General features: G+C 41.3%; 1 protein-coding gene across 1 annotated transcript in view; it reads left to right on the plus strand.

The window, feature by feature from the left end:
- Positions 1–25521, plus strand: part of chd7 (chromodomain helicase DNA binding protein 7) — a 92352-nt gene that overhangs the window by 32791 nt on the left and 34040 nt on the right. Inside the window, exons 4-8 of the mRNA XM_047368364.1 lie at positions 4109–4575; positions 21481–21625; positions 22718–22849; positions 23096–23161; positions 25014–25069. Coding sequence (XP_047224320.1) covers positions 4109–4575; positions 21481–21625; positions 22718–22849; positions 23096–23161; positions 25014–25069 — 866 coding nt within the window. The remainder of the gene's footprint in view (positions 1–4108; positions 4576–21480; positions 21626–22717; positions 22850–23095; positions 23162–25013; positions 25070–25521) is intronic.

Consider the following 25521-nt stretch of genomic DNA (forward strand, 5'->3'; position numbering starts at 1 on the left):
CAAATGGAGCCAGTGGGCATTCGTTTTCCCAAAAATTTTGCTGAAGTCTCCTTGTCCTGAACCCAATATTATGTCTTCTACAGTCCTATTAAAAATAATGGTATAATTATATTTTTTGCAGTCAAATGCCCACTCAGTGTTTCCACCAATTACTAAGGATCTACAGGGTGGGCCGTTTATATGGATACACCTTAATAAAATGGGAATGGTTGGTCATATTAACTTCCTGTTTGTGGCACATTAGTATATGTGAGAGGGGAAACTTTTCAAGATGGGTGGTGGCCATTTTGAAGTCGGCCATTTTGAATCTAACTTTTGTCTTTCCAATAGGAAGAGGGTCATGTGACACATCAAACCTATTGGGAATTTCACATGAAAAACAATGGTGTGCTTGGTTTTAACATAACTTTATTCTTTCATGAGTTATTTACAAGTTCCTGACCACTGAAATGTGTTCAATGTGCTGCCCATTGTGTTGGATTGTCAATGCAACCCTCTTCTCCCACTCTTCACACACTGATAGCAACACCACAGGAGAAATGCTAGCGCAGGCTTCCAGTATCCATAGTCTCAGATGCTGCACATCTCGTATCTTCACAGCATAGACAATTGCCTTCAGATGACCCCAATGATAAAAGTCTAAGGGGGTCAGATCGGGAGACCTTGGGGGCCATTCAACTGGCCCACGACGACCAATCCACTTTCCAGGAAACTGTTCATCTAGGAATGCTCGGACCTGACACCCATAATGTGGTGGTGCGCCATCTTGCTGGAAAAACTCAAGGAACGTGCCAGCTTCAGTGCATAAAGAGGGAAACACATCATCATGTAGCAATTTCGCATATCCAGTGGCCTTGAGGTTTCCATTGATGAAGAATGGCCCCACTATCTTTGTTAACCTTGGCAACATGTCAATGGCTATAAACAAAGAGAAACTTGTAAATAACTCATGAAAGAATAAAGTTATGTTAAAACCAAGCACCTCATTGTTTTTCTTGTGAAATTCCCAATAGGTTTGATGTGTCACATGACCCTCTTTGGTGTAAAACAAACTTTTTAAAGCAAATTCCAAATATACATGTTGAAATATCCCATTGATTTAAAAGCCTTCATTAGGGAAATGTGGGGTTGGATCCCTTAAGACGATACGTGAGGTTGGAGTTTTTAACTGTCTGGTGCATGCCAGTGTTTTGTATCTGAACTATGAAGGGTATTGTAGCAGCTTTAAGCTTCACAAAGAGCAGATGTCACTATGTAAAAGTGATTTTATGCTCGGGAGGAAGTCCACTTGACACTGCAGAGCATTTACTGGCAGCACTGTAATGAGAGACCTTTTGAACTTTTAGATAGTCAAATGATGTATTTGTTTTATCACCAGAGATGCAGCTCGTTGCATGGTTTGTTACTTAAACTGTATGACGTTCAAGTTATTTGCAGAAAATTTAAGCAAAAACATAATTGCAATGCAAAAAACAAGAGTTTAATGTATGCCAAACAGGTCTGGCTTTAAATTGGACAATAAATGGGTGTGATGATCCATACCGTGGATGGATTAATGGATGGAGTATAAAGACATCGCTTCTTCTACTGAAAGTTTTAGGTTTTAATGATGATTGCTGTAAATTTTTGGTGTTATGTTTTGGATCTATTTGGAGCTATAGATGATATTTTTCCAACTTATTTTGGAAGTTTGAGGACAATATTTGTCCTTTTGTTGGACATGCTTTAAAAAAATTTTAAATTCATGATGCAGAACACCAAACCTGACACAGCAGTGAGGTGGCTGTGTCTGAGTGTGTGTGCATGCGCACCATTGTGTACACACCGTGCATCTCCATTGTCATTCCTGTGATTGATTACCTAAGAAGCTTGGCAGGGGGACAGATTTATCTCTTGGCACTGCATCTCACCATCTCTCTCTTTTCCTCTACTGTCTCTCCATCCCTCACCCCTCCGGTGTACCCTCCCTTCCCCCGATTTGTGCGTCTAAATGGCTCAGTTTACGTGTGTGTCAGCAGGTGTTTGTGTGCTGGGGGTTGTGTGATGTGTGACCTTGCAGCACTTCTGGGCTTGTGTGTACATTAGCATTCTTCTGATGGAAGTGAACTTTTCGTGATGGCATCCCAACTCTTTCCTCCTCCATGTGAAAAAGCTATGGTGTGTGTGTACGTACAGAGAAACTTGCTGATGCTCACGCGTGCACTACTGACACACGGAAAGAAATAGAAAAGCGCACGTGTTACACATGCACACCAACGGACTCTCAAAGGCATAGTGTCTCTGGTTGTGGTACGACACACACACATTCTCCCTCGCTGTGCCTTTTTGAAGTATGGAGATAATTTATTCGTGTCATGATGCCTGATTTCCCATCTGCTACTGGGACCCTGAGCAGCTGGAGAGAGAGAAAGCGGGAGGGAGGCAGGGAGGGAGAGAGAAGGAGGGGAAGGAGAGGCAGCTGGAGAGGCTCCCAACAGCTGGTAACCAGTTTCCTGTCACCGAAAGCTTACTTGGGAGCAAAGAGGAGGTGCAGGGATAAGGAGCAAGGAGATAAGTCTGCAGGAAAGAGAAGGGAGAGGAAAAATGAGGTGTCAGCCAGTTTGTTTACTAAGGTTAGCCTTCTGGAGGATCAGGCAAGGATGGGGGTTAGGCGGAAACTATAGCAACAGGGAGTTAAAGATGGGGAAGAGATGGCTCATTTTTGCTCATGGATGGATAGAATGATGATCCATTTTGCCCCTCTGCTCTGTTGGCTGCCATTACAGACTGATTCAGCCTCCGCTTTTCAAGCTATGAGTATTGACCGACAGGCTGGTTTGACAAACTGGTGTCGAAGCAGAACAAAAGCAAGCGGCATGGGCCCGTATCAGATTCAGAACAGTTTTGTACAATAGTTTTACTGGGGAAAAATGGAAAAAGACAAAAATATATAAACTTGATTGATCAGTTAAAACCTTGGTATGCTTTGATACGGTTAACCGACCTTGTTTCATCAGAAGACACATTTGGTAGCAAATATGAAAGATTTGTTTTTGATGGGACTTACAATCAGAGTCAATTAATTGATTGTTGTTGTTTATTAACAAGTATCTTTTTTAATTCAAAGTTGCTACTTTGCTGATTAATTTGCTGACTTGAATAAATGAAATACAAAAGATTTTCTTGCCGGTCAAGAATACCAGTTGTTACATTTTCAATTTGTATATTTGTATTTTTAGCCTGCAAGAAGAAATATTTTCGGTCATTGACTAAGGCAACAATCAATCAGCACAGCTGTCACTTACAAAAACTTTGTTAAATCAGTATTTATAGTCCTCTTTCATTTACTTTTAGCTTTGAATAATTTTAACTTGACTGTTTTGTGTGTGTGTGTGTGTGTTCCTGTCTTGGCATCACAGTGAGAACCATTTTCCCGATTTCACCATCAAATTGAGGACATTTTGCTGGTCCTCACGACCTATTTTGCTAACGGTTAGGTTTAGGACTAAGGTGTGAATTGACTTTAGGTTAGGGTTAGGTAAGCACTGGTAATGGTTAGGTTTAGGGTTATTGTCAGGGTTAGGGCATAGAAAGGGTTGAAAATGACTGAAAATCAATGGAAGTCAATGGGAGTAAACACATGGTCCTCACTACATATAGCAAAACAAGAGTGTGTGTGTGTGTGTGTGTGTACTTGTACTTGTTGCTGAGTGAGAACCAATTTTCGTATTATCGCGAAGTGAGGACATTTTGACAAAGTGAGGACATTTTCCTGGTCCTCACTTTTCCAAATTTTGTTCTTGGGACAGGGGTTAGGTTTAGAACTAGGGTATGAATTGAGTTATTGTTAGGGTTAGGGTTAGGTATTAACTGGTTAGGGTTAGTGTGAGGGTCAGGGTTAGGCATTAAAAATCAAGGAAAATGAATGGAAGTCAATGGAAGTAACTGAAAAGTCCTCATAAAGATGGTAAAACACGGATGTGTGTGTGTGTGTGTCTTCTCCTACATGATACTGGCTCTTATGGTTAAATGAAAAATAAAAAGTTAATTTGTGCTCAGCTCACCCATCATTTATTTGTAATGTAAAGTTTCTAAATTATTAAATGTGATGTTTTTCTTCACCCACCAGCATTGCCCCTCAGACCAGTCAGGTGATGCCTCAATGATGGTTCCTGACAGGCCAACGGTTGGTCCCGGAGCCCCCAGCCTGCCTATCAGCACAGAGAAGCCTACTGAGCAGGAGACCAAGCCAAAAAAGAAGAAGAAAAAGAAAGCTAAAGTAGTGGAAGAAGATAAAGACGAAGGAGACAAGAAAGAAGCAAAGGAAGGAGGAGATAAAGATGTAAAGTCTGAGTTTCTTGCAACCGCAAGCAATGCAAGTGAACAGGTTACTGGCACAGGAACTGTTGAAGGGAGTTCGCCGCCGCTGGAGGAGAAGAAGAAGCGGAAAAAGAAACCAAAGGAGAAGACTGAGGGCAAGGAGCCCAAAGAGCCCAAGACCCCGAAGACCCCCAAAACACCTAAGACTCCCAAAGAGCCCAAGGAGAAGAAAGCCAAGAGCACCACACCCAAGGCCAAGACACCCAAGAAGACCAGGTAGGAACAGCTGAAACTCCTTCATTGTGTTTCATATTCACAACTTTAACGGGCCTCAATGTGTTTCTATTCCTGCTTGCTTTGAGATGGAAACTTTCAGACTACCTTGGCTCCTTCCACATACAGCTTTCATGTGTTGCTGTTTTCTTTAGAACCCATCCAATGGTTTCCCATACTGCTCAAACATTTTCCTGCAGCTGTACAGAATACAAATGAAAAATTTTATTTGAAAGAAACAATCTGAATAAAGAGCGGGAAATAAATAGAAATGCAATTGGAGATACTGAAATAAAACTAATTGGTTGCCTTATGGCCTATGTGATGTCATCAGAGACAGGTGCAAGGAGACTTTTTTTCTGCATGGAAAATGTCTCTTGATTAAAGAACACTGCAACAAAATGGAAAAAAAAACTGACCATGACATGTTCTCTATGTAACAAAATCTGTCGAAAGTGAGTTTGAATGATTTTCACAGAAAAGTGCGGGTGATGGCTTTAAATGAAATCAACTTAAAACAACAAAAAGCCTTAAACAAGCAACTTCCTCTATGATTGATCCTTCATTGTACTACTATGTAATGCTCAAATTCCTAAAATGTATTTGGCTTTATTATGCTCTTAAGCATACAGGAGAATATAAGAGTTCAGTAGCTCAGATGTCTTTCAGTAGAAGCAACTAAGGAAATATACTCAGTATTATTCTCACCTGGCACTTCTCTCTATCCCACACATCTTAATCACAGATATTCTAAGAGGTGAGATTTGTTTGGTGCAGCAGAGAAAATCTTTGTGCGTTTACATTTAGGCTGTTACTAAAGGAATCCTACGCAGGCTCGTACACACACATGCACACACCTTATCCATCACTCATGTGACCAACCAGGGGGAACTGAAGGGGTCACAACCTCTGAGCTGTGAACTGTAGCAAAAGTGTTTATGTGGGTGTGACTGATCACAGGGCCTGGTGAAGCATGGAGCAAGGTGCTCCATGACAGATCCAAGGATCAGTCATATTCATAAGTTTTTCTGGAAACTTCAGGTGGAAGGTGAAACTCTTGTCTGGGTCTTGCCTGTCACCCCACTGGGAGTGTCACTGACAGACAGCCTTAGTGACACTTGTCCTAAACCTTTTAAGTGGTCATTATCCTTTCAAAGCAAATTCTCTATGGTTTATGAGCAAGTGCCATTATTTCAGAGACTCGAGTAGGAGTTTATGGTGATGGATTAACACACATTTTGGATTCTGTGGAGCATTTCTGTCTGGTGGGGGGGGAAGTATGTGGGATTGAGTCAAAATAAACCACAGTGTGTGTTCATTATAATGAAGGAACATGTTACTTAATGGCTCCCTCAATTTGAACAATAGAGTTTTATGGCACAGATCTGTTGGATATGTTGGGCTCTGAATTCACACCCCCTAGTTGGATGAATTCACTGTTGGTCTGGTTGCTTTCAAGTTAAATATGGCATATTTAAGTGTTCAGCAGTTTTATACTTTATACAGGTCCTTCTCAAAATATTAGCATATTGTGATAAAGTTCATTATTTTCCATAATGTCATGATGAAAATTTAACATTCATATATTTTAGATTCATTGCACACTAACTGAAATATTTCAGGTCTTTTATTGTCTTAATACGGATGATTGTGGCATACAGCTCATGAAAACCCAAAATTCCTATCTCACAAAATTAGCATATTTCATCCGACCAATAAAAGAAAAGTGTTTTTAATACAAAAAACGTCAACCTTCAAATAATCATGTACAGTTATGCATTCAATACTTGGTCGGGAATCCTTTGGCAGAAATGACTGCTTCAATGCGGCGTGGCATGGAGGCAATCAGCCTGTGGCACTGCTGAGGTCTTATGGAGGCCCAGGATGCTTCGTTAGCGGCCTTTAGCTCATCCAGAGTGTTGGGTCTTGAGTCTCTCAACGTTCTCTTCACAATATCCCACAGATTCTCTATGGGGTTCAGGTCAGGAGAGTTGGCAGGCCAATTGAGCACAGTGATACCATGGTCAGTAAACCATTTACCAGTGGTTTTGGCACTGTGAGCAGGTGCCAGGTCATGCTGAAAAATGAAATCTTCATCTCCATAAAGCTTTTCAGCAGATGGAAGCATAAAGTGCTCCAAAATCTCCTGATAGCTAGCTGCATTGACCCTGCCCTTGATAAAACACAGTGGACCAACACCAGCAGCTGACACGGCACCCCAGACCATCACTGACTGTGGGTACTTGACACTGGACTTCTGGCATTTTGGCATTTCCTTCTCCCCAGTCTTCCTCCAGACTCTGGCACCTTGATTTCCGAATGACATGCAGAATTTGCTTTCATCCGAAAAAAGTACTTTGGACCACTGAGCAACAGTCCAGTGCTGCTTCTCTGTAGCCCAGGTCAGGCGCTTCTGCCGCTGTTTCTGGTTCAAAAGTGGCTTGACCCGGGGAATGCGGCACCTGTAGCCCATTTCCTGCACACGCCTGTGCACGGTGGTTCTGGATGTTTCTACTCCAGACTCAGTCCACTGCTTCCGCAGGTCCCCCAAGGTCTGGAATCGGCCCTTCTCCACAATCTTCCTCAGGGTCCGGTCACCTCTTCTCGTTGTGCAGCGTTTTCTGCCACACTTTTTCCTTCCCACAGACTTCCCACTGAGGTGCCTTGATACAGCACTCTGGGAACAGCCTATTCATTCAGAAATTTCTTTCTGTGTCTTACCCTCTTGCTTGAGGGTGTCAATAGTGGCCTTCTGGACAGCAGTCAGGTCGGCAGTCTTACCCATGATTGGGGTTTTGAGTGATGAACCAGGCTGGGAGTTTTAAAGGCCTCAGGAATCTTTTGCAGGTGTTTAGAGTTAACTTGTTGATTCAGATGATTAGGTTCATAGCTCGTTTAGAGACCCTTTTAATGATATGCTAATTTTGTGAGATAGGAATTTTGGGTTTTCATGAGCTGTATGCCAAAATCATCCGTATTAAGACAATAAAAGACCTGAAATATTTCAGTTAGTGTGCAATGAATCTAAAATATATGAATGTTAAATTTTCATCATGACATTATGGAAAATAATGAACTTTATCACAATATGCTAATATTTTGAGAAGGACCTGTATTTTCAATGTGAAGAGAAGGATGAAGAATGGTTATAGCAGGATACAGATTTGCTTGACTGATCTTGTAGTTTTTATCAGTTTTTGTCGATATTACCTCCGGTTGACTTTATTTACTCTGTGCTCTCTGGTCTTATCTCTGCCTTTTCTCACTCTCTCTAACTGTAGTTATCACATCCTTCTTTTTACTTTCTGAGGCAGAAAACATTAAGTACTGTTGTTTCCTAAGTGTCTTGCTTATTCTGTCTGGTAGATTTCAGAGATATTAGCTGTTCACCAGAATCAAATGCTTTTTGTTTGATTGACGGTGACCAGCTGGTCAGAGACCATAAAAATCCAACCTTTATCCAACCAGTGAATTTGCCATTAATAAGCGCTGCCAGGCTGCACTGACAACAACACTCTTTAGTGTGAAAGGTGTTACTTCAGGAAGAAGACTCAAAAGTTTGACATTTTCATTACTACTAAAGCAAGGAGATCTAAGAAGTTATTTAAAAGAAAGCTGTATTTTCCACAATATATCGGTCGTTCAATCAGGCTGTGAGAGAGCATGACTTTTGACAGATAACAGGGAGGCTAAACACTTTACTGCAAATTTGCTCTGTTTTCTCCCTTGAGCTTTCAACTTCAGTTTATGGTTAAAATGTATACATATGCATTTTATATATATATATATATATATATATATATATATATATATATATATATATATATATATGCATGCTGTTGTCGTGGTGCATCTTTTTAAATTATTTAGTTGAAACGCTTGCATTCTGAACCTAAAACCAGGTGTAATACTGTGTGTCAGGAGCCTAAATGTTTCTGAACCTCTGTTCAAGGAAAATGCTCAAGGAGACTGGTTTTAGTCATGCAAGCTGAGCTAACTTGCCTTTGTTTTAAAATAACAGTAAAACTCTGCTCCTAATAATAAATACTCTCTCACTGTAAGAATACAAAAAAGTTAATTATTAAAGCTCCATGAGTAAAAGTGGAGTTGATCAATATTGGTATCGGCAGGCTAAAGATCTACAAAACCCAGAAATTGGTAATTGGCCACAAAATTCAAAAGGCCACATTTCTAATTTGTGCACTTTGTTTCACACAGTCTATCCTCAAAGCAATTGTGTGGAACTGAAGGAATCTTCTGGGTGTTTGTGAGGCTCAGCGCATCATTGTGAAGGTGGAAACTTGATCCAACTGAGGAATGTGTCAGGACGGCCCCCATCCCACTCTCACCCTATGTCCTTCAGTCTCTCTCATCTCTTTTTCCGCTTGGCCTCTTTTTATCCCAATGAAGGAGGAGGGCCGCAGCAGCAGGCAGGGGGTCAGCACTGGGGGAGGTTCGGTGGGTGTGTATATGTATGCATGCCATGGCCACTGGAAGAGAGCCGGGACATGGAGGTGGGGCAGATGAGTGGGCTGGAGTATTGTGTGCACATGCATTTCTTGGGGGAGGGGTTCTCGGTAATCTTTGTGGCAGAAAATGGCGTCTAATGATAATGAGGACCATCCTGCTGACCACTCCACAGCCCCAGCTGTGCGTTTGTGTGAGGGCAGAGGAAATGTGGGGGTGGGGAGTCCATTCTAAGCCCAGTGTGTGTTTGTAAACTAAACTGGCTCTTATCTGTTGTCAAGCTTTCCTCCATCTTGAGTGGTGGCCTGGAGCTCCCAGGTTAATTTAGCATAATAATGGCTGCAGGCCATTCACTCCTATTCTAAAATGGTGGACTTCTACAATCACCCATTTATCTTCTTTTTTGTTCCTTCCTTTCCCAAATTCACCCTTTCCTGATGAAGTATGTCATCTTTTCCTCTCCTCCATCATCTTCATGTAGTTTTTGTAATTGAAGTCAAAGACTTGCATAACACAAAATCAAGACGGCATTATATTTTAATTTTTTGCCTCTTCATTAGTCATAGCTCATTCTCCATAAACAAGCCTTCCGGTCTTTTAACAAGTGTCTTTTTAATGACAAGACATCATTTAAAAGTTTTACATGTTAATTGCCATTAAGTAGAGAGATTTTCTTTGCTGTTCTCTCTTAGCAGCAGGACTTCCTTTCCAAATCAGATTATTTCCTTACATCTTAAAGCCATAACACAAAACAGTTTCTGTTGAGCATAAAAGAGGTTTTTGGGAGCTGCCAGCATTCATGTCCCATTAGATTTTTGGGCAGGCGATGTACGCTACAAACCTTGAATGTTTTTTTTCTTTCTCTCTTTCTTGTCTTGTTGCCATACCACACTGCAGTATGTTATTTTTTCTGTTTGCTGTATTTGCATATCTGTATGAACAAATAAACCACCATAGAGCAGACGGAAGGCTTTACTTTATGGGTGTAAACGGGATGTTGGGCTGTGCTGTAAAACCTTCTGAACACAGGCTGCTTTTTGGGTTTCACTACCATTTATTGACAAGTTTGTGGCATTCTCAGAAGTCACACTTTGTCAGCAAAGCGTTTGCAGAATAAGTTGGGGCAACAGCAGTTTGCACACCAGGCAGTTTATTTTATATACGCATCTTTGCAGACTTTGAAGTCAGGATTATGGTGTGTATGTGAGTGCTCTCATTTTTTTTTTTTTTGTATAGACATGTTTAGTTGTATTTTGGTAATTTTTTTATGCTGCATTTGGTATTGGCAGTCCCTGTTGGGGCAGATTTTTGCTGAATATCTCTAAAACATGCACATTTTTTTTTATCCCCCACTTAATGAGATGTGCATTCCTGACTAACTCAGGAGATGCGTTCTTAACCAGGGAAAGACAACCAGCTATAATAAAGCAGTTTTTGCTTTTACTCAGTTAGAAATAGCTTGGAATTAGGTATGTGCTGAGTAACAATAACATGGTTTGATGACATTTCCAAAAATGTAAATACAAATTCTGAAAAGTTATCTAATTGCTTTTATTTAAAATGGCAATATTCCTTCCGTTTTTCAAAATAACGTATTGACTTATTGCAGTTATGGTAGTTTTATCTACAACATATGATCATTATTTTGATTTTGGTAAATAGACTTGAACACAATTTTTAAATAAACACCCAGTAAATGTATGATGAGCTTACAATTTTCTAGAATAACCCTAGGGGTATAACAAGCTGATATTAGTTTATATTAGTTGTGCTATCTGCTCAGTTAGCTAGCCTGCAGTCAGCTGCTCGCAGCTTGCCAACTGTACTATAACAGTGTTGTCTTATGAATGATAGGTTACTCTTTTTTTATTTTCAAACATCATGATATGTAATAGTAGTAATATTAATAACGGTATTTAAAATTTATAATGCAGTTTACATTTTAAAATCTGAAAGTGCTACAGGAGGAAAAAAGTGAGTAAAAAGAAATAATGCAAGCACTAAATGCAACTAGATTCAAAACATTGACACGCTTGAGCATTTTTCAAAAGTCTATAGTTCTGTCTTAAAGTGCTCAGCAGTCTGAGGCATCCTTAGATAATCAGGTAGTGCGTTCCAGAGACAAGGTGCAGCACAGTAGAAGGCCCTGTCGTCCCTGGTGCGGAGTTTAGTCCAGGAGGAATGGAGACGGCATGAGTTTGTCGAACGGACGGATCGTGCCGAATACTGAGGAGTAAGGAGTTCTTTCAGATAGGATGGAGTATTGCCTTTTATGCACTGGTGGTTAGGCAGAGCCAGTGGAGTGATGTGTTCATGTTTCCTTAGTCTCATCTGAATCCAGGCTGCAGTGTTGTATGTACTTCAGGTTTCTTAATCTGGTTAAGAAAGCAATGACTGGAGTTGAGAAATTTTTTCAAAATCCTGTGTGAAGTGATGATATGACCTGGGGGAGTATGTAAATGATGAACTGAGTGGTACCAAGGACTGATCCCCAAGTGACCCCACCGTTTACTGTGTGTCCAAGACCTGGCTTCTTCAATGGAGACCTATTCCAATCGCTCAGAAAGATGGGAGCGGAACCGATCCAGAGTAGTGTCAGTCAGTTCTGTGGTGTACTGGGAAGCCTATATAGAAGAATGTTATGGTCAACGGTGTCAAATGCGGTCTGGGAGGATCAGTAGGGAGAAAGAACCAGCATTAGCCGCCATCATGAGGTCAATTGTGATGAGGGCAGTGTCTGTGTTTTGTTTTTGTTTTTTTTAAAATATAACTTTGTGCTGTACGTGGAGCAGAAGCTGGAGCAAGGTTGTCATTCAGATACTCAATTCAATTCAAAAATACTTTATTAATCCCAAAGGGAAATTAAATGTTGTTATAGCTCATATTATGAAGGTTTCCTCAAAGAGCCGTTGTAGATGCTGATGGCTGTCTCATGAAGAGGATGCTCAGGGTTCTCCATAATGTTCTTCATTTTATGAAGAATCCATCTTTCCACAATGATCTCCAGAGGTTCCAGAGGAGTCCCCAGAACAGAGCCAGCCTTCTTTATCAGCTTGTTGAGCTTTTTTAAGTCCCTGGCTCTGATGCTGCTACCCCAGCAGATGATGGCAGAAGAGATCACACTCTCCACAACAGACTTATAGAAGATATGCAGCATCTTGCTGCAAACACCAAAGGACCTAAGCTTCCTCAAGACGTACAGTCTGCTCTGTCCCTTCTTGTAGATGGCTTCACAGTTGCATCTCCACTCTAGTCTGTTGTCCAGGTGAACACCGAGGTATTTATACTCCTCCACCACCTCCACTTCTTCTCCCATGATAGTAATAGTTTTTGACTTATTCCTGTTTCTCTTAAAATCTACAATCATCTCCTTTGTTTTAGTCACATATGCTGCAATGACTTTTTCCAGAACTTCAGACAAAACCTGAAGGTTGGCAATAAGACTGTAGTTGGTAAGTTCTTCTAATTTGAGGGTGGGTTTTTTGGGAAGAGGGTTGATAATGGCAGTTTTCAGGGCTAGTGGAACGGTTCCAGCCTGAAGGGAAAGACTGATGACGGATGTGATCAGAGGGCAAATGAAAGAAATGTTTGTTTTTAGCAGAGCTATGGGAACAGGATCAAGTGCACAGATGGAGGATTTTATCTGTTTGATGTGAAACAGTGGAGGAGCTAAGGAATCTGTTCCTGGGAGATGAGTTGGTGAAGGTGCAACAGATGTTTGTCAGAGCAGACCGGATGGTGTAATTCTTTGTGCTGCAAAAACCTATAAAGTTGTTGCAGTAGTCTTTTGTAATTTCTGTAAATGGAAAGGTTTGAGGTTGTAGGAGGTGGTTTACTGTGGAATTACCAGGACTGTTTTTCAATGATGGCTTAAAAGAAGTTGGAGCGTTCTTTACGAGCAGCCTTTGTAGAAACATGTTGATGCTCTTGGTAGGCCTGTCTGGGAGAGGTGAGTTCAGAGTTGATGTAATGTCTTTCTCTTGAGGTCTTATCCAGCTGCTTTCATGTGTCGGAGCTCACTGTTGTACCAGGGAGCTGAACGAGCAAAACCAACAGTCCTGGTTTTAACAGGTGCATGTTGTTCTAGGAGGTCACTCAAGGTTTTATTGTTAAAATCCACCGTTGAGATGAGAGCAGAGAGGTGGTGGTGAAGATATGTAACTAGAGGAGTGGGTTGATGTTTATAAAATTCCTGAAAGAAATTTGGTGCCTCTTTGTTTGTGCTGTTTTGATGGGAAGGAGAGCTCCACAGAGATTGCCCTGTAGTCAGAGACACCCAGATCACGTGGACTGAGATCATTAGTAGTAGAGTCTGTGATGATCAAATCCATAGCATGCCCCCTGGTGTGTGTGGGACCATTGATATGCTGCCTGAGATTGAAGCAGTCAAAAAGTTGAAGGAATTCAGTTGAAAAGTGGCATCAACATGGATGATAAAATGTCCAAGTATAGTATGCTTTGATTTCCAAACAGCAGATTTTGTCTGTCTTGTAAGTTAGGGGAAAGGCCAGGAGCCTTCTTTCAGCCTTCTGACCAGCTTTTCCTTGGCGCCTCATTAAAAGCACTTTAATCCATAATATTGCTTAGATAAACTTTTAGCAGCAAAACTGTAACGTTCTAAGACGTTGCTACACCTTGGTACTGGACACTGGCCAATGCCTACTATTGTTTTTATTTTTTTATCAAAAAACTACCTGGTGCACATACTTATAATGTCAAAAAAAATTCCACAATCAAATTTGGTTGTAAATAAGACACAAAAAAGGGAGTTCTGAGTTGTGTACTTTACCGGTGCTTTGAGCTATCCATGAGTGGGTGAGAGCGATGCAGAGAGAATCAGGTGGTTTACTTGTCCAGTCAGCTATCTGCTCTCCTCTGACCTTGCCTTTCCTCTCCATCCTCATTTTCCCCGGCTCCCTCCATCACGCCTCCCCTGTCTACCTCTGAGGAAGCATATCTATAAATAACACCACTCTCAGCTGCCGCACCCTTCCCTCCATGTGTGTGTTTGTGTGTGCAGGGGTGATTTGTTTGCAATACACAGAAGTCAGACCTGCATGCAGACACCTTGCTTTGTGCATGTCTGCAGAGGTGAATGCACATACAGCACTTTCTGAACTCGCAGTTTGTGTGTGCGTTGCCTTCTGGCCCTCTTTATGTTCCTTTTATTGAACACAGGGAGGGATTATGGAGGCTTGGTGTTATGACTCATCACAGCAGCAGGTGTCCCTTACACTCCACCCTTCTTTGCTTTTGTGTTCTTCTTCTCTCCATCACTCTCCATATTTAACTTAACTGCTCCCTTTCCTATTTCACTCTATCCAGATCTGAAAGCATCATCTCGGCTTCCTTGTTGGTTGTATACATAGGGTCCCGTAGCTGGCTTGCATGTGTGAATGGGCTTGCTATACACCCATGAGTTTGCATCAGGGGGAATGAGACATTTGAGAAGGGAGAGAAAGGAATAGCTGTTACTTATGGATGGATTGGAAAATGATGTGTTTAATCATTGTTCCTTTGTTCCTTTCAGCTCACCTATCACTACATTTCATTCAGAAATTGAGGCTTTCTGTCATATTGATGTTAGTATTGTTTTTTTTATTGAAAAACAGCGTTTCTTTGGGATCATACATCAGGTTAGTTGCAAAAGAAGCTGGTAAATGGATAAAACTCCATTGGACATAAAGACAAAACTGATTAAAAACATAAAATAAACAGAACAATTTAAAGTGCAAAGTCTAGACAGCAGTTCAGAAACAGCTTGTGGCAGTCTAGTGGTGCTGCGTTTAAAGTTATTGTACCATTTGCAGCAGTTTTAAACCCTCATTGCGGGGATGTGAGGAGCCTCTGATGATGTTCAGTGCCATGTTCCTGTAGCAGCGCTGAATAGATCCGAGAAAGATGGGAAGAATGCTCTAGTTACTTTCTCAGCTCCCCCCACTGTCCTCTGCAGGACCCACTTGTTTTCCCTGTTGCAGCTAGAGAGTCACACTGAGATACAGAATGTCCATTAGTCTACCTTAAATGTTTGTGTGGCTCTTTTGTATCTTAGGATTTATTGAAAATTATCTGACTTTATGATGTAATCCAGAATACTGTTTATTTGCTCACATTGTGCATCTGTTTGTACAATGGTATTAACTGCGACTTGGATATGTTTCCTACTTCTACTATATTGGTCTTCTAAGTTAACCAGCAAAAGCAGATTTACGTTGACATGTGACTGTAGGATATAAGATTTGAAAAGTTTCAATCTAAATACTGTGGGAGCACTTAAATTAAAATTCTAAGCGTATTTGCAAAGTTTGCAGTAAGTGGATTAAAAAGGAACTAGGTTAGTTTATTTGGGTTTGTTGGAATATGCTTTCAGGGCGGGTTGAGTCTGACCTGATGGGGTTTCTGTGTCATCTTGACCGCTTGTAGAAAAAATTAAAGCAGAAATTAGACTAAAACTATTAACATAATTATTTCAGAACTAAGCCGCCACATATTCAACACTTAAATTGTAAAACTCAAACACAGTGACTGTTAGACTTGTGTCTGGCCTTGAACAAGATGCACATGTGCTCTGTATATGGTTTCCTTAAAATATGAAAACATACTTTTTATGGAACCAAAAAATGTCTAAGGTGGCACATTTGTGAAAAAGAAAGTTGCTGAAATCTACTTCATTGTCCTGATTAGATTCATTGATTAGCTCTTATAGGCTCTTATAGTTGAAAGATTAGTGTGAAGAGGGCTTAAGGGATGCACTAAGCAGAAAGGGCTGCAGAGAGGTGATGTTGCAGTTAGGAAGCGAGGCCATGAAGACGCTAGGAGGGAGAGAGGGGAGAAGGCAACCAAGTGGAGAAGTCTGTGTGAGAGTTTGTGTGTGTGTGGCCAGATGGCTCCAGCGTGTGGCGACCAGCCAGAGGAACAGGTGCAGGTCACATGACCAGCCGTTACCACGGAGATGGTGATTGCTCTTGGCATGAGGATGAAAGGAGAAGGGCCCCAGGGACAGAGGGGGTGAGAGATGGAGAGAGCAGGAGGAAGGGGGGGAGGCTTAGTGGAGAAGAGAGATCCTGGCTTACAGTTCTACAGAGGGCAGCTCAGCCCAGAAAACCCCCCCCCCACACACACACACACAGTTTTACTGTCAATTTTGGAGGAGGTTAGTTGAACAAACAATTGTTTCCTTCTGGCATAAAGATATAATGTAGTGTTTGTATTGTAATGGAAATTGGCCTGTATTATTCAAACTCTACGGCTGGATTTGGGAAGCTGGTTCTGTCTTGGATCCAGTTCCATGTTTTCAGAAAAAACTGTTTTAATCCCATGGTAATTTTTGAATATAATTTTTAATCCTGAAAATATGTAATTTTTGTCATCTTGTAGTGACTGTAGCAGAGACTGTAGGTACTAGTGTGAACATTTGTTAAAGTTCATTACACAAGGATCGTTTTTTTTTTTTAGCAGCAACAATCTGTCTGAAAACATTTTTTTCCAATTGCAGAATCTGGTTTCTACTGTCATTTGAATAGTGTGCACACATACTGTAAGATATTTAATAGGAAAGGTTGTACTAATTTTTTCCTGCTAAATTACATAAACGATACCTGATGTTTAGGCAAAAACTGCTACTTGAAAGTCAGGGAAGATGACGGCCAATGTTTAATGCTTAATATTATAATGTATTTATTTGTCAGTCAGTCAGTAATTTTCTACCGCTTATTCCATAGTGGGTCGCGGGGGAGCTGGTGCCTATCTCCAGCAGTCTATGGGCGAGAGGCAGGGTACACCCTGGACAGATCGCCAGTCCATCGCAGGGCAACACACAAACAACCACACACACACTCATTCATACACCTAAGGTCAATTTAGAGTGACCAATTAACCTAACAGGCATGTCTTTGGACTGTGGGAGGAAGCCGGAGTACCCGGTGAGAACCCACGCATGCACGGGGACAACATGCAAACTCCATGCAGAAAGACCCCAGGCCAGGAATTGAACCCAGGACCTTCTTGCTGCAAGGCAACAGTGCTACCAACTGCGCCACCGTGCAGCCCGTATTTATTTGTATTACATTTAAATATTCTGGTTGAAGCAGGAGCTTCTATAGATCTTGTGGTGGAGACATTTTGCATGACTCTCATTCTTCTCATATGCAGATCTGCTTTTTTTTTAGCACACAGCCCCTGGATGGGGCATTTTGTGCAGATGTTGATATTTGAGCTACTTGCTCTGAGGCCTGCTGTTATTCAGACTTCATTGCTCACTAATCTAGAGCTGACTAAATGTTTGCAATTAACCCAGCAACACACACTACCACACTGACCATCCTGGGGTCTGCCTTCAGCTGTTTAAATGCTAGGAGAGGATATGTCAACTGTTTGACACTTCTGCTGTTTATACACATCACCTCTGCCGATTGTTAGCTTTGTGGAGCTCAGACTTGAATGAAGGGCGCTCTAGTTGCAAGTCGGAAAACAATGAGATTTGCTATTTGTTTTGATTCTATTATTAGCAATGCAAGCCAATAATTCAGTTCAGTTTATTTATATAGCGCCAATTCACAACACGTCATCTCAAGGCACTTCACAACAGTCAGGTACATACATTCCAATTAATCCTAATCATTGAACAGTTCAATCAGATTCAGTTATTTATTCAAATTGGATAAAAAGTTTTTCTGTCTAAGGAAACCCAGCAGATTGCATCCAGTCAGTGACTTGCAGCATTCCCTCCTCCTGGATGAGCATGTAGAGACAGTGGACAGTCACTGGCGTTGACTTTGCAGCAATCCCTCATACTGAGCATGCATGAAGCGACAGTGGAGAGGAAAAACTCCCTTTTAACAGGAAGAAACCTCCAGCAGAACCAGGGTCAGTATGAGCGGCCATCTGCCAGGACCGACTGGGGGTTTGAGAGAACAGAGCAGAGACACAAAGAGAACACAGAAGCACTGATCCAGGAGTACTTTCTATGGGAAGGAAAAGTAAATGTTAATGGATGTAGCTCCCATTAGTTGTTTCACCTAGAAAGAAAGAACAGATAAACTCTGAGCCAGTTTTCAAGGTTAGAGTCTGAAAGAGAGCACATATACAGTTATAGTTACAGTAAAAGCTCAGTCAGTTGCCATGTCTAGGAGAGAGAAAGGGTTAAACACTGAAAGACAGGGCTATGTGGATCATCGGTAGAGGGTGAGCATTAAGTTGTTGCCAGCAGAAGCTAGGACAATTCCCCTCTCCAGAAAGCTGTCACAGGTAGACACAGAGCCAGGCCAGGTGTAGCTTCTAGGAAGAGAAAAGAGAGAGAACAAAGTTAAAAGCTGAAATAACAGCAAATAATGCAAAATTGGAGAGTAGTGTGAGAATGTAGCAAAGAGGGTGAAAGTGGTTATTATGTCCTCCAGCAGCCTAAGCCTATAGCAGCATAATTACAGCGATAGCTCAGGATAACCTAAGCCACTCTATCTATAAGCTTTATTAAAAAGGAAAGTTTTAAGCCTAGCCTTAAAAGTTGACAGTTTGTCCATCTAGAGCCCACTGATGGTCATTGTTATACTAAAAACCACAATGATTGGGATACCTGTCTCTGTCAGACTGATTATAACCATTGGAAAAGAGAAGGGGTCATACAGGTAGCAGAAATGGAGGGTGTGTTTGCACCTCAACCATAACTGAGCCGGTTTAGGCTAAACCTGACTCCCCCTTACTCCATCCAACAGGGAGGGAAGATGACGGAGGTAAAAATAAAGAAGAAAGCTCAGGATAAACTAAGCCACTCGAAATATAAGCTTTATCAAAAAGGAAAGTTTTAAGCCTAGCCTTAAAAGTAGACAGGGTGTCTGCCTCATGGATTAAATCCACAGGAGCGGAGCCTGATAACTAAAGGATCTGCCTCCCATTCTACTTGTAGAGACTCTAGGAACCACCAGTAAACCTGCAGTCTGAGAACAAAGTGCTCTGTTAGGAACATATGGAACCATCAGATCTCTGATGTATGATGGAGCTAAATCATTAAGGGCTTTATATGTGAGGAGGAGAATTTTAAATTCTATTCTAAATTTAACAGGGAGCCAATGAAGGGAAGCTAAAATAGGAGAAATATGATCTCTCTTTTTAATTTTCATCAGAACTCTTTCTGCAGCATTTTGAATCAGCTGAAGGCTTTTAACTGCATTTTGTGGACATCCTGATAGTAACAAATTACAATAATCCAGCCTTGAAGTAACAAATGCATGGACTAGTTTTTCAGCGTCACTCCTGGATAGGATATTTCTAATTTTGGCAATGTTCTGGAGATGAAAGAAGGAAATCCTAGAAACCTGTTTAATATGGGATTTAAATGACATGTTCTGGTCAAAAATAACACCAAGGTTTTTTACTTTATTATCAGAGGTCAATTTAATGCCATCCAGGTTAAGTGATTGACTAAGCAGTTTCTTTTTTAAAGACTCCGGTCCAAAGACGACAACTTCTGTCTTGTCTAAATTTAGAAGCAGAAAATTTAAAGTCATCCAAGTTTTTATGTCTTCAAGACATGCTTGTAGTCTATCTAACTGGTTGGGTTCATCAGGATTTATGGATAAGTAAAGCTGAGTATCATCAGCGTAACAGTGAAAATTTATTCTATGCTGCCTGATAATTTTACCTATTGGAAGCATATATATAGTAAAGAGAATTGGCCCAATACCAATGTGTTTCTCTCTATTTTGTTTTCAGCCACTAAAGGAACATGCTCATAAATGGAGGTATTACTGTCCTGTAATGTGTGACACATTACAGGACATATAATATAATCCATTAGAAATGCTAATAAGTAGTTTCACTTTATTCTATATGCCAGGCAGCCATATTGAATACTTAAATCAGGGCTGCTCTGTAAGCTTCACCTTTCCTAATCAGAAAAGAGGGCGTTGGTATTTCCACCTAGGAACCTATGAAAATCCAGCTACCGAGTAGAAAGAACACGTCGCAAGTATTCTAATGGGTTGAATAGTGGCTAAAAGCCATTGTCACTGATATACCAAACACACTGTAAAAATGAGCAGTCATATTAATTTCTTACACTTCAGTAGGTGAACTGGTGGTGGTGTTTACTGGTACTCAATAAGCAGTTTTCCAATCCTGAGATTCTAAGCAGGAAATAACAAGAGTAGCTGTCATGTACAATACATGGCGTTCCTTTAAATAGACAAACATTTACATAGGAGCTCTAACAAATGTTGTTGGTTGCATTGTATCTAACAGGTTTCGAATAAATCCAATCTGATTGCATACATTGATGTTGGAGTAACGTGAACAGCTGATTGGACATGATTAATAAAGCCTGAAAACATACTAGCTATTTACTTTTTCTCTTCTTTTTTTTGAGTCATGTGAGAATCCAGTTCATATCTCATTCGTGTTCATGTGGTGTCTGCTGCCAAAAGTTATTCAGATTCAAACCCTTGTGAAATTCAACAGTGGAATACGACTATGTATTTTTGAAACCCTCTATGCCGTTATTCAGTCACTCAGAAGAAATGTCAGCTAATTTAGTTGTTGAAACACTTACGGTGAAGTTGTTTTGTCACAACAGCTTCACATGTGCTGCAGTGATAAAAAGCTTATCCTCCCCATGTCAGGATGATCCTGTCAGTGGTGAAAAATGAGGCAGAAGTCATGCAGAGTTGGACTGTGCAGTACCGTGTAATAGAAAATCATCATTGCAGAAATCTAAGTCTACCTAATAAGCATGGCATTGTTCTAAAAATGGCAGGAATATGCATGAGTGATGAATTGCAACTTTTTTCCTAGAATGTAGCTGATCAGGAAGCAGATTCAAGTAATAAAAGAAGGACTGTGATGGATATTTGGTTTAGCAGTCCAGTCTGAGCAGCCCCCGTCGGCGGTTGTGATCAGGCCTGCATGGGGGCTTTCTGTGAGTGACATATAAGAACACTGAGACATGCTGTACAAGAGACAGAGGAGGGATGCTGAGTGTCCTCTCACCTCTGTGGTGTCAATGCACACACACACTCGCAGATGGAACCAGCTCCTTTTTCCTCTCCATGCCAGAGATTATTGGAAGCCTGGGGAAAACTCGGCTCCTCCCACCTCCTCTCTCAGGGGCCTCTCTCTGTCTGCCTGTCTGCCTCTCTGGACCCCCCTCTCTCTTCCTCTCTGTGCCTGTATCTCTCCATCTTGCTCCCATGCCTCCATGCAGTCTTTCATCATATTAACCCCCTGTGTGCCAGAGCCTGAGGCACACTAATGATTTCTAAATGGGTAAATCAAACATGGCGATTGCCCTGGGACAGTTGGCCACACATACAAAGATACACACACACACATACGCCAAGGTTTGCTTGTTTTTTACAGAGGTAATCATACAAAGAAAGATGTTAGATGTAAACTTTGACCATTTTTTTTAAATACGGCTGTTTACATGTTTTCAATTCTTTATTCCCACAGCAGTAAAAAGGTGGACTCAGAGGGCGGGGCCAGCGCTGCTAAGAAGGATGCCAAGAGGAAGAGAGAGTCTTCAGTTGGTGACGATGTGGAGGTGAAGTCTCCACTGCCCTCTCCTCCTGAAGAGGAGGATGATGATGGTGTACAGGTGGGATGTGTGTTTTCAGCAATAATTAACATGCAGTATTCAGTTTCACCATTGAGGAAGCTCCAAAATATTAATATTTACCACTAAATGCACCAGGACGGTTTCAGGAAGCACATCTAAAAAGCAGAAGGCCATCAAACCACTTCTGATCACTTGTCGTCACAGCTTGTAGGCAAGGCACTGAGCCAGTGAACGTGTGTCGTAAACCAGCTTTGTTTACAGACCAGCGGGCAAACCCCGCCTGTCAGGTTGTCGTCATGCTCTGTCAGCCACTTACTAGCCAGTGATGTATTTTGGAAACATTTTTGCTTCAAATTTACTGTTTAACCTCTTTAGAATCAAACGCTAGGAGGATGTGTGCCTCGATACACTCTTTATAAATGCCTCCTTAAAATGGGAAGTGGTAATTAGAAGAACTAAAGCAAGCTGTCTTATTCCCTCAGATTGAGATTTATAAGCAAATTTTATTGTTGCCATTGAAGAGTCCTGGTTTTCAAGCGAAACCGAAAGGCTCCTTAGCAGCTGTGTCACTTAAACATGTTCCCTAAAACCTGAGATTGACAAATTTGTCTTTTTATGGCAAGATTTTAAGACCTAAAATGATCAACAAAGTTCTGACTTTAAAACGTTTTACAAATAAAAATGTGAAAAGCATGTTGATGTTCACTTCATCAGTAAATGCTGTGTAGCATTTAGAAGTAGGCCAGAACGTTCACTCTAGGTTTCGTCTGAGTCTCCAACATGGCCTGCTGCTGCAAACAGGATTCCTTAGCGCTTTCTTTCAGTTGTGGCTTTTTTTTTTTTTTTTGCTTTCGTCAGATTAGGCGGACGGTGTTGTAATCTCTTGGTGGGTTTTGTTGACTTGAGGTCTGTGAGGTGTTCCAAACATTAACTATTGTTTTACAGTCTAGCATTTAATTAATGAGCTATCTGGTGTGTTCCTTCACCTTCATAAGGCTGTTTGTTTTTCTGATGTTCTTTAACGAATCTGAGCAGCAGGTTTTATGCTAATATTATACTTTTGGATGCCATTTGTAAGACAGTGTCAGGTATCCTTGGTTATTTAAATGCAGATATGTTTCTTCCAATCAGAAGCGTCGTTCGAGTCGCCAGGTGAAGAGGAAGAGGTACACAGAGGACCTGGAGTTCAGGATCTCTGAGGACGATGACAGCGGCGATGATTCACCAACACCAAAATCTCCTTCATCTTCCTCACAACAACAGGTGAGGGTTGGGCTGGTTTACCTTGATTACCAATTAGTTTTTACTTTACTAAAGATTAAACATTTTTGCCTCAGTGTTCACATTCAGTTAGCTTTCCATTTGTAATCTAAAGTTCCTGCAACCGCTTCAATCATTTAAATTTTTTTCCCCTTTTCATTTAAAATGCAAACTTTTCTGCCTTTAAGAATCGCAAGTCTCCAACGAAACTGTGGTTAAACTGTATTTGTATGTTTTTTCTCATTCCAGGATCTGACTGAGGCTGAAGGGCCTGTTGTGGAGAAGATCATGGGTATGCGCAGCGCCAAAAAGCAGGTAAGATGCACACAGTACATATCCCAAAGCATTTAATTCAGGTATTCCAACCACTTCAGTTGCCACTAGTGCACAAAACCAAGCATGCAGACTACTCCTACAAACACATGTGAAAGAACGGGTCGCTGTGAGGAACTCCATGAATTCTACTGTGGTGCCATGATGAGATGTTCCCTGTGCAGTAAGTCGAGTCAAGTTCCCAAGCTAATAAATATTACAAAGTCAGCTGTTAGTGGGAATAGGGAAGCGATTTGGAATGACAGCATCTCTGCTGCAATGTGTTAGGTTGTATAAAATCCCAGAGTGGGTCGGTGCATATATAGCAGAGGTCACCAACATTCTGCAGAGTGGATACCTACAGACCTCCAACCTTCACGTGGCATCCAGATTAGCTTAAGAACAGTGAATAGAGACCTTCCTGGAATGGGTTTCCATGGTTGAGCAGCTGCATCCAAGCCCTGCATCACCAAAGTTGGAAGCCCGGGGTGTAAAGCATGCCGCCACTGGAATCTAGAGCATTGAAGGAGTGTTCTCTGGAGGGATGAATCATTTTTATCTGCCTTGCAATTAAATGAATGAGTCTGTGTTTGGCAGTAGCCAGGAGAACAGTAATTTGGGCAGGTTAATGCTCTTGACTCTGTGGGAACAGTTAGAATGTGACCCGTTGCTGTTCCAAAATGATTGTGCACCAGTGCAAAGCAAGGTCTATAAACACATGGACAAGGGAGTTTTGGTGTAGAAAAGCTTGACTGATCTCCACAGAGTCCTGACTTCCCATAAACACACTCCTAGACCCTGGAAAGCCTTCCCAGAAGAGCTAAAGCTTTTAGAGCTCCAAAAGGTGGGCTGACATGATATTAAATTATAGGAATTGATGTAAAGACTGGGATGTCACTAAAATTCATGTGTGTGAGGTGAGCGAATCCTTTAGGCAGTATAGTTGTTCTCGAAGACAATGACACAACACACAGATGCATGGCTGACATTACTCAGACTGGCCTGAGTCATGATTTACGTCACGCAAGTAGCTGCTCCACAGTTGGCCCAAGGAGATTTTACACACACACACACACACAGTCAAAGACATGCTCTCGCACACACATTGCCAAGTCGGTCACTTTGTAAGCAGATACAAGAGTTCTTGTAATTCAATATGTGTGTGCTTCTGATTGACTTGGGGTGCGTCGGCCCTGCTTTGTTTTGTGTGTCTTAACTCAGGAAAAGTCGTTCCTCAGCCAACACACACACTCACTCACCAGCCAATTGTGCTTTGCCAGCCAGCTCCCAGTGGGGTTACTCCACACACACACATACACCCTTTCTCACAGCTCCATTCAGAGTTGACCCCAGGCTTGGCACATAGCCAAAACCACAACGCTAGCTAAGCCAGACGCCAAGCTAGTGTTTCCTCAGGCAGTGTGCGCGCGTGTGTGTGATTGATGATTCATGGCATTACAGTAGTAGTGGTAGTACAATGATGCTGTGTATGTGTGTGTGTGTGTGTGTGTGCTGCAGCTACATTAGTTAATGTGAATGAGTCTGGACAGCTACTGAGAGCTACTGAGTTTTCTTCTTTCACAAGTGTGGAAAAATAAAGTTCATTTTCTTTCTCCAATTTAGACGTTTTAACAAAAGGCTAAATAGTTGCAGATGTGTAAGGCTGACATAACTGAAACCAAAGCTTCCTCTGAGCCGACTGACATGTCAGCGTCAAGCAGATCTCAGGCTCCTCGTGTGCCCACTTCACCATTTTTAACTACATGTTCTATAACAATGACAAGCCACTTCTGCTCTTTCACAGTCCTGCTGCTATATTTACTGTGATTATTAACCTTCTTTTCTCCCCTTTCAGCTGGAGTCGGGTGAGGAAGTGGAGATGGAGGAGTTTTACGTCAAGTTCAAGGGCTTGTAAGTTCTAGCTGGTTTTTTCTTTTCTTTTTTTTTTACCTCTTTTGTCTTTCACAGCAGGAATTCCTCTTTTTTTAGACCCATTCTCTACACACACACCAGGGTGTCTATTGGTCTATTAGTGGGAAAAGCTCGGTATATTCTGCCTGAAAAGCCGCATTCAATTTTCTTCATGCTGGAATCGCTCTTATTTCTGTTTCAAATCTATTCTAACATCAATAGCATCAGTGGTAGCAGCACAGTGTCTGCATCCCATCGTATTGCTAAATGCTAGCTATTCCGGTCATGCACGTCTTTTGTGTCAAGCTTGCTGCTTGGCTAAGAGAAGAGTTGCACATCAAACATACACTTAAAATCTGTAAGCAAAGGTAAACGGTGGTGTGAGGTCCTAATCCCCTTTTAGAAATCAAACTAAATAAAAAATAGTGTTAAAAGTAGGGATGGGCATTTAT

This window comes from Girardinichthys multiradiatus, chromosome 6 (genome assembly GCF_021462225.1).
Source record: "Girardinichthys multiradiatus isolate DD_20200921_A chromosome 6, DD_fGirMul_XY1, whole genome shotgun sequence".
In the NCBI taxonomy this organism is placed as follows: domain Eukaryota; kingdom Metazoa; phylum Chordata; class Actinopteri; order Cyprinodontiformes; family Goodeidae; genus Girardinichthys; species Girardinichthys multiradiatus.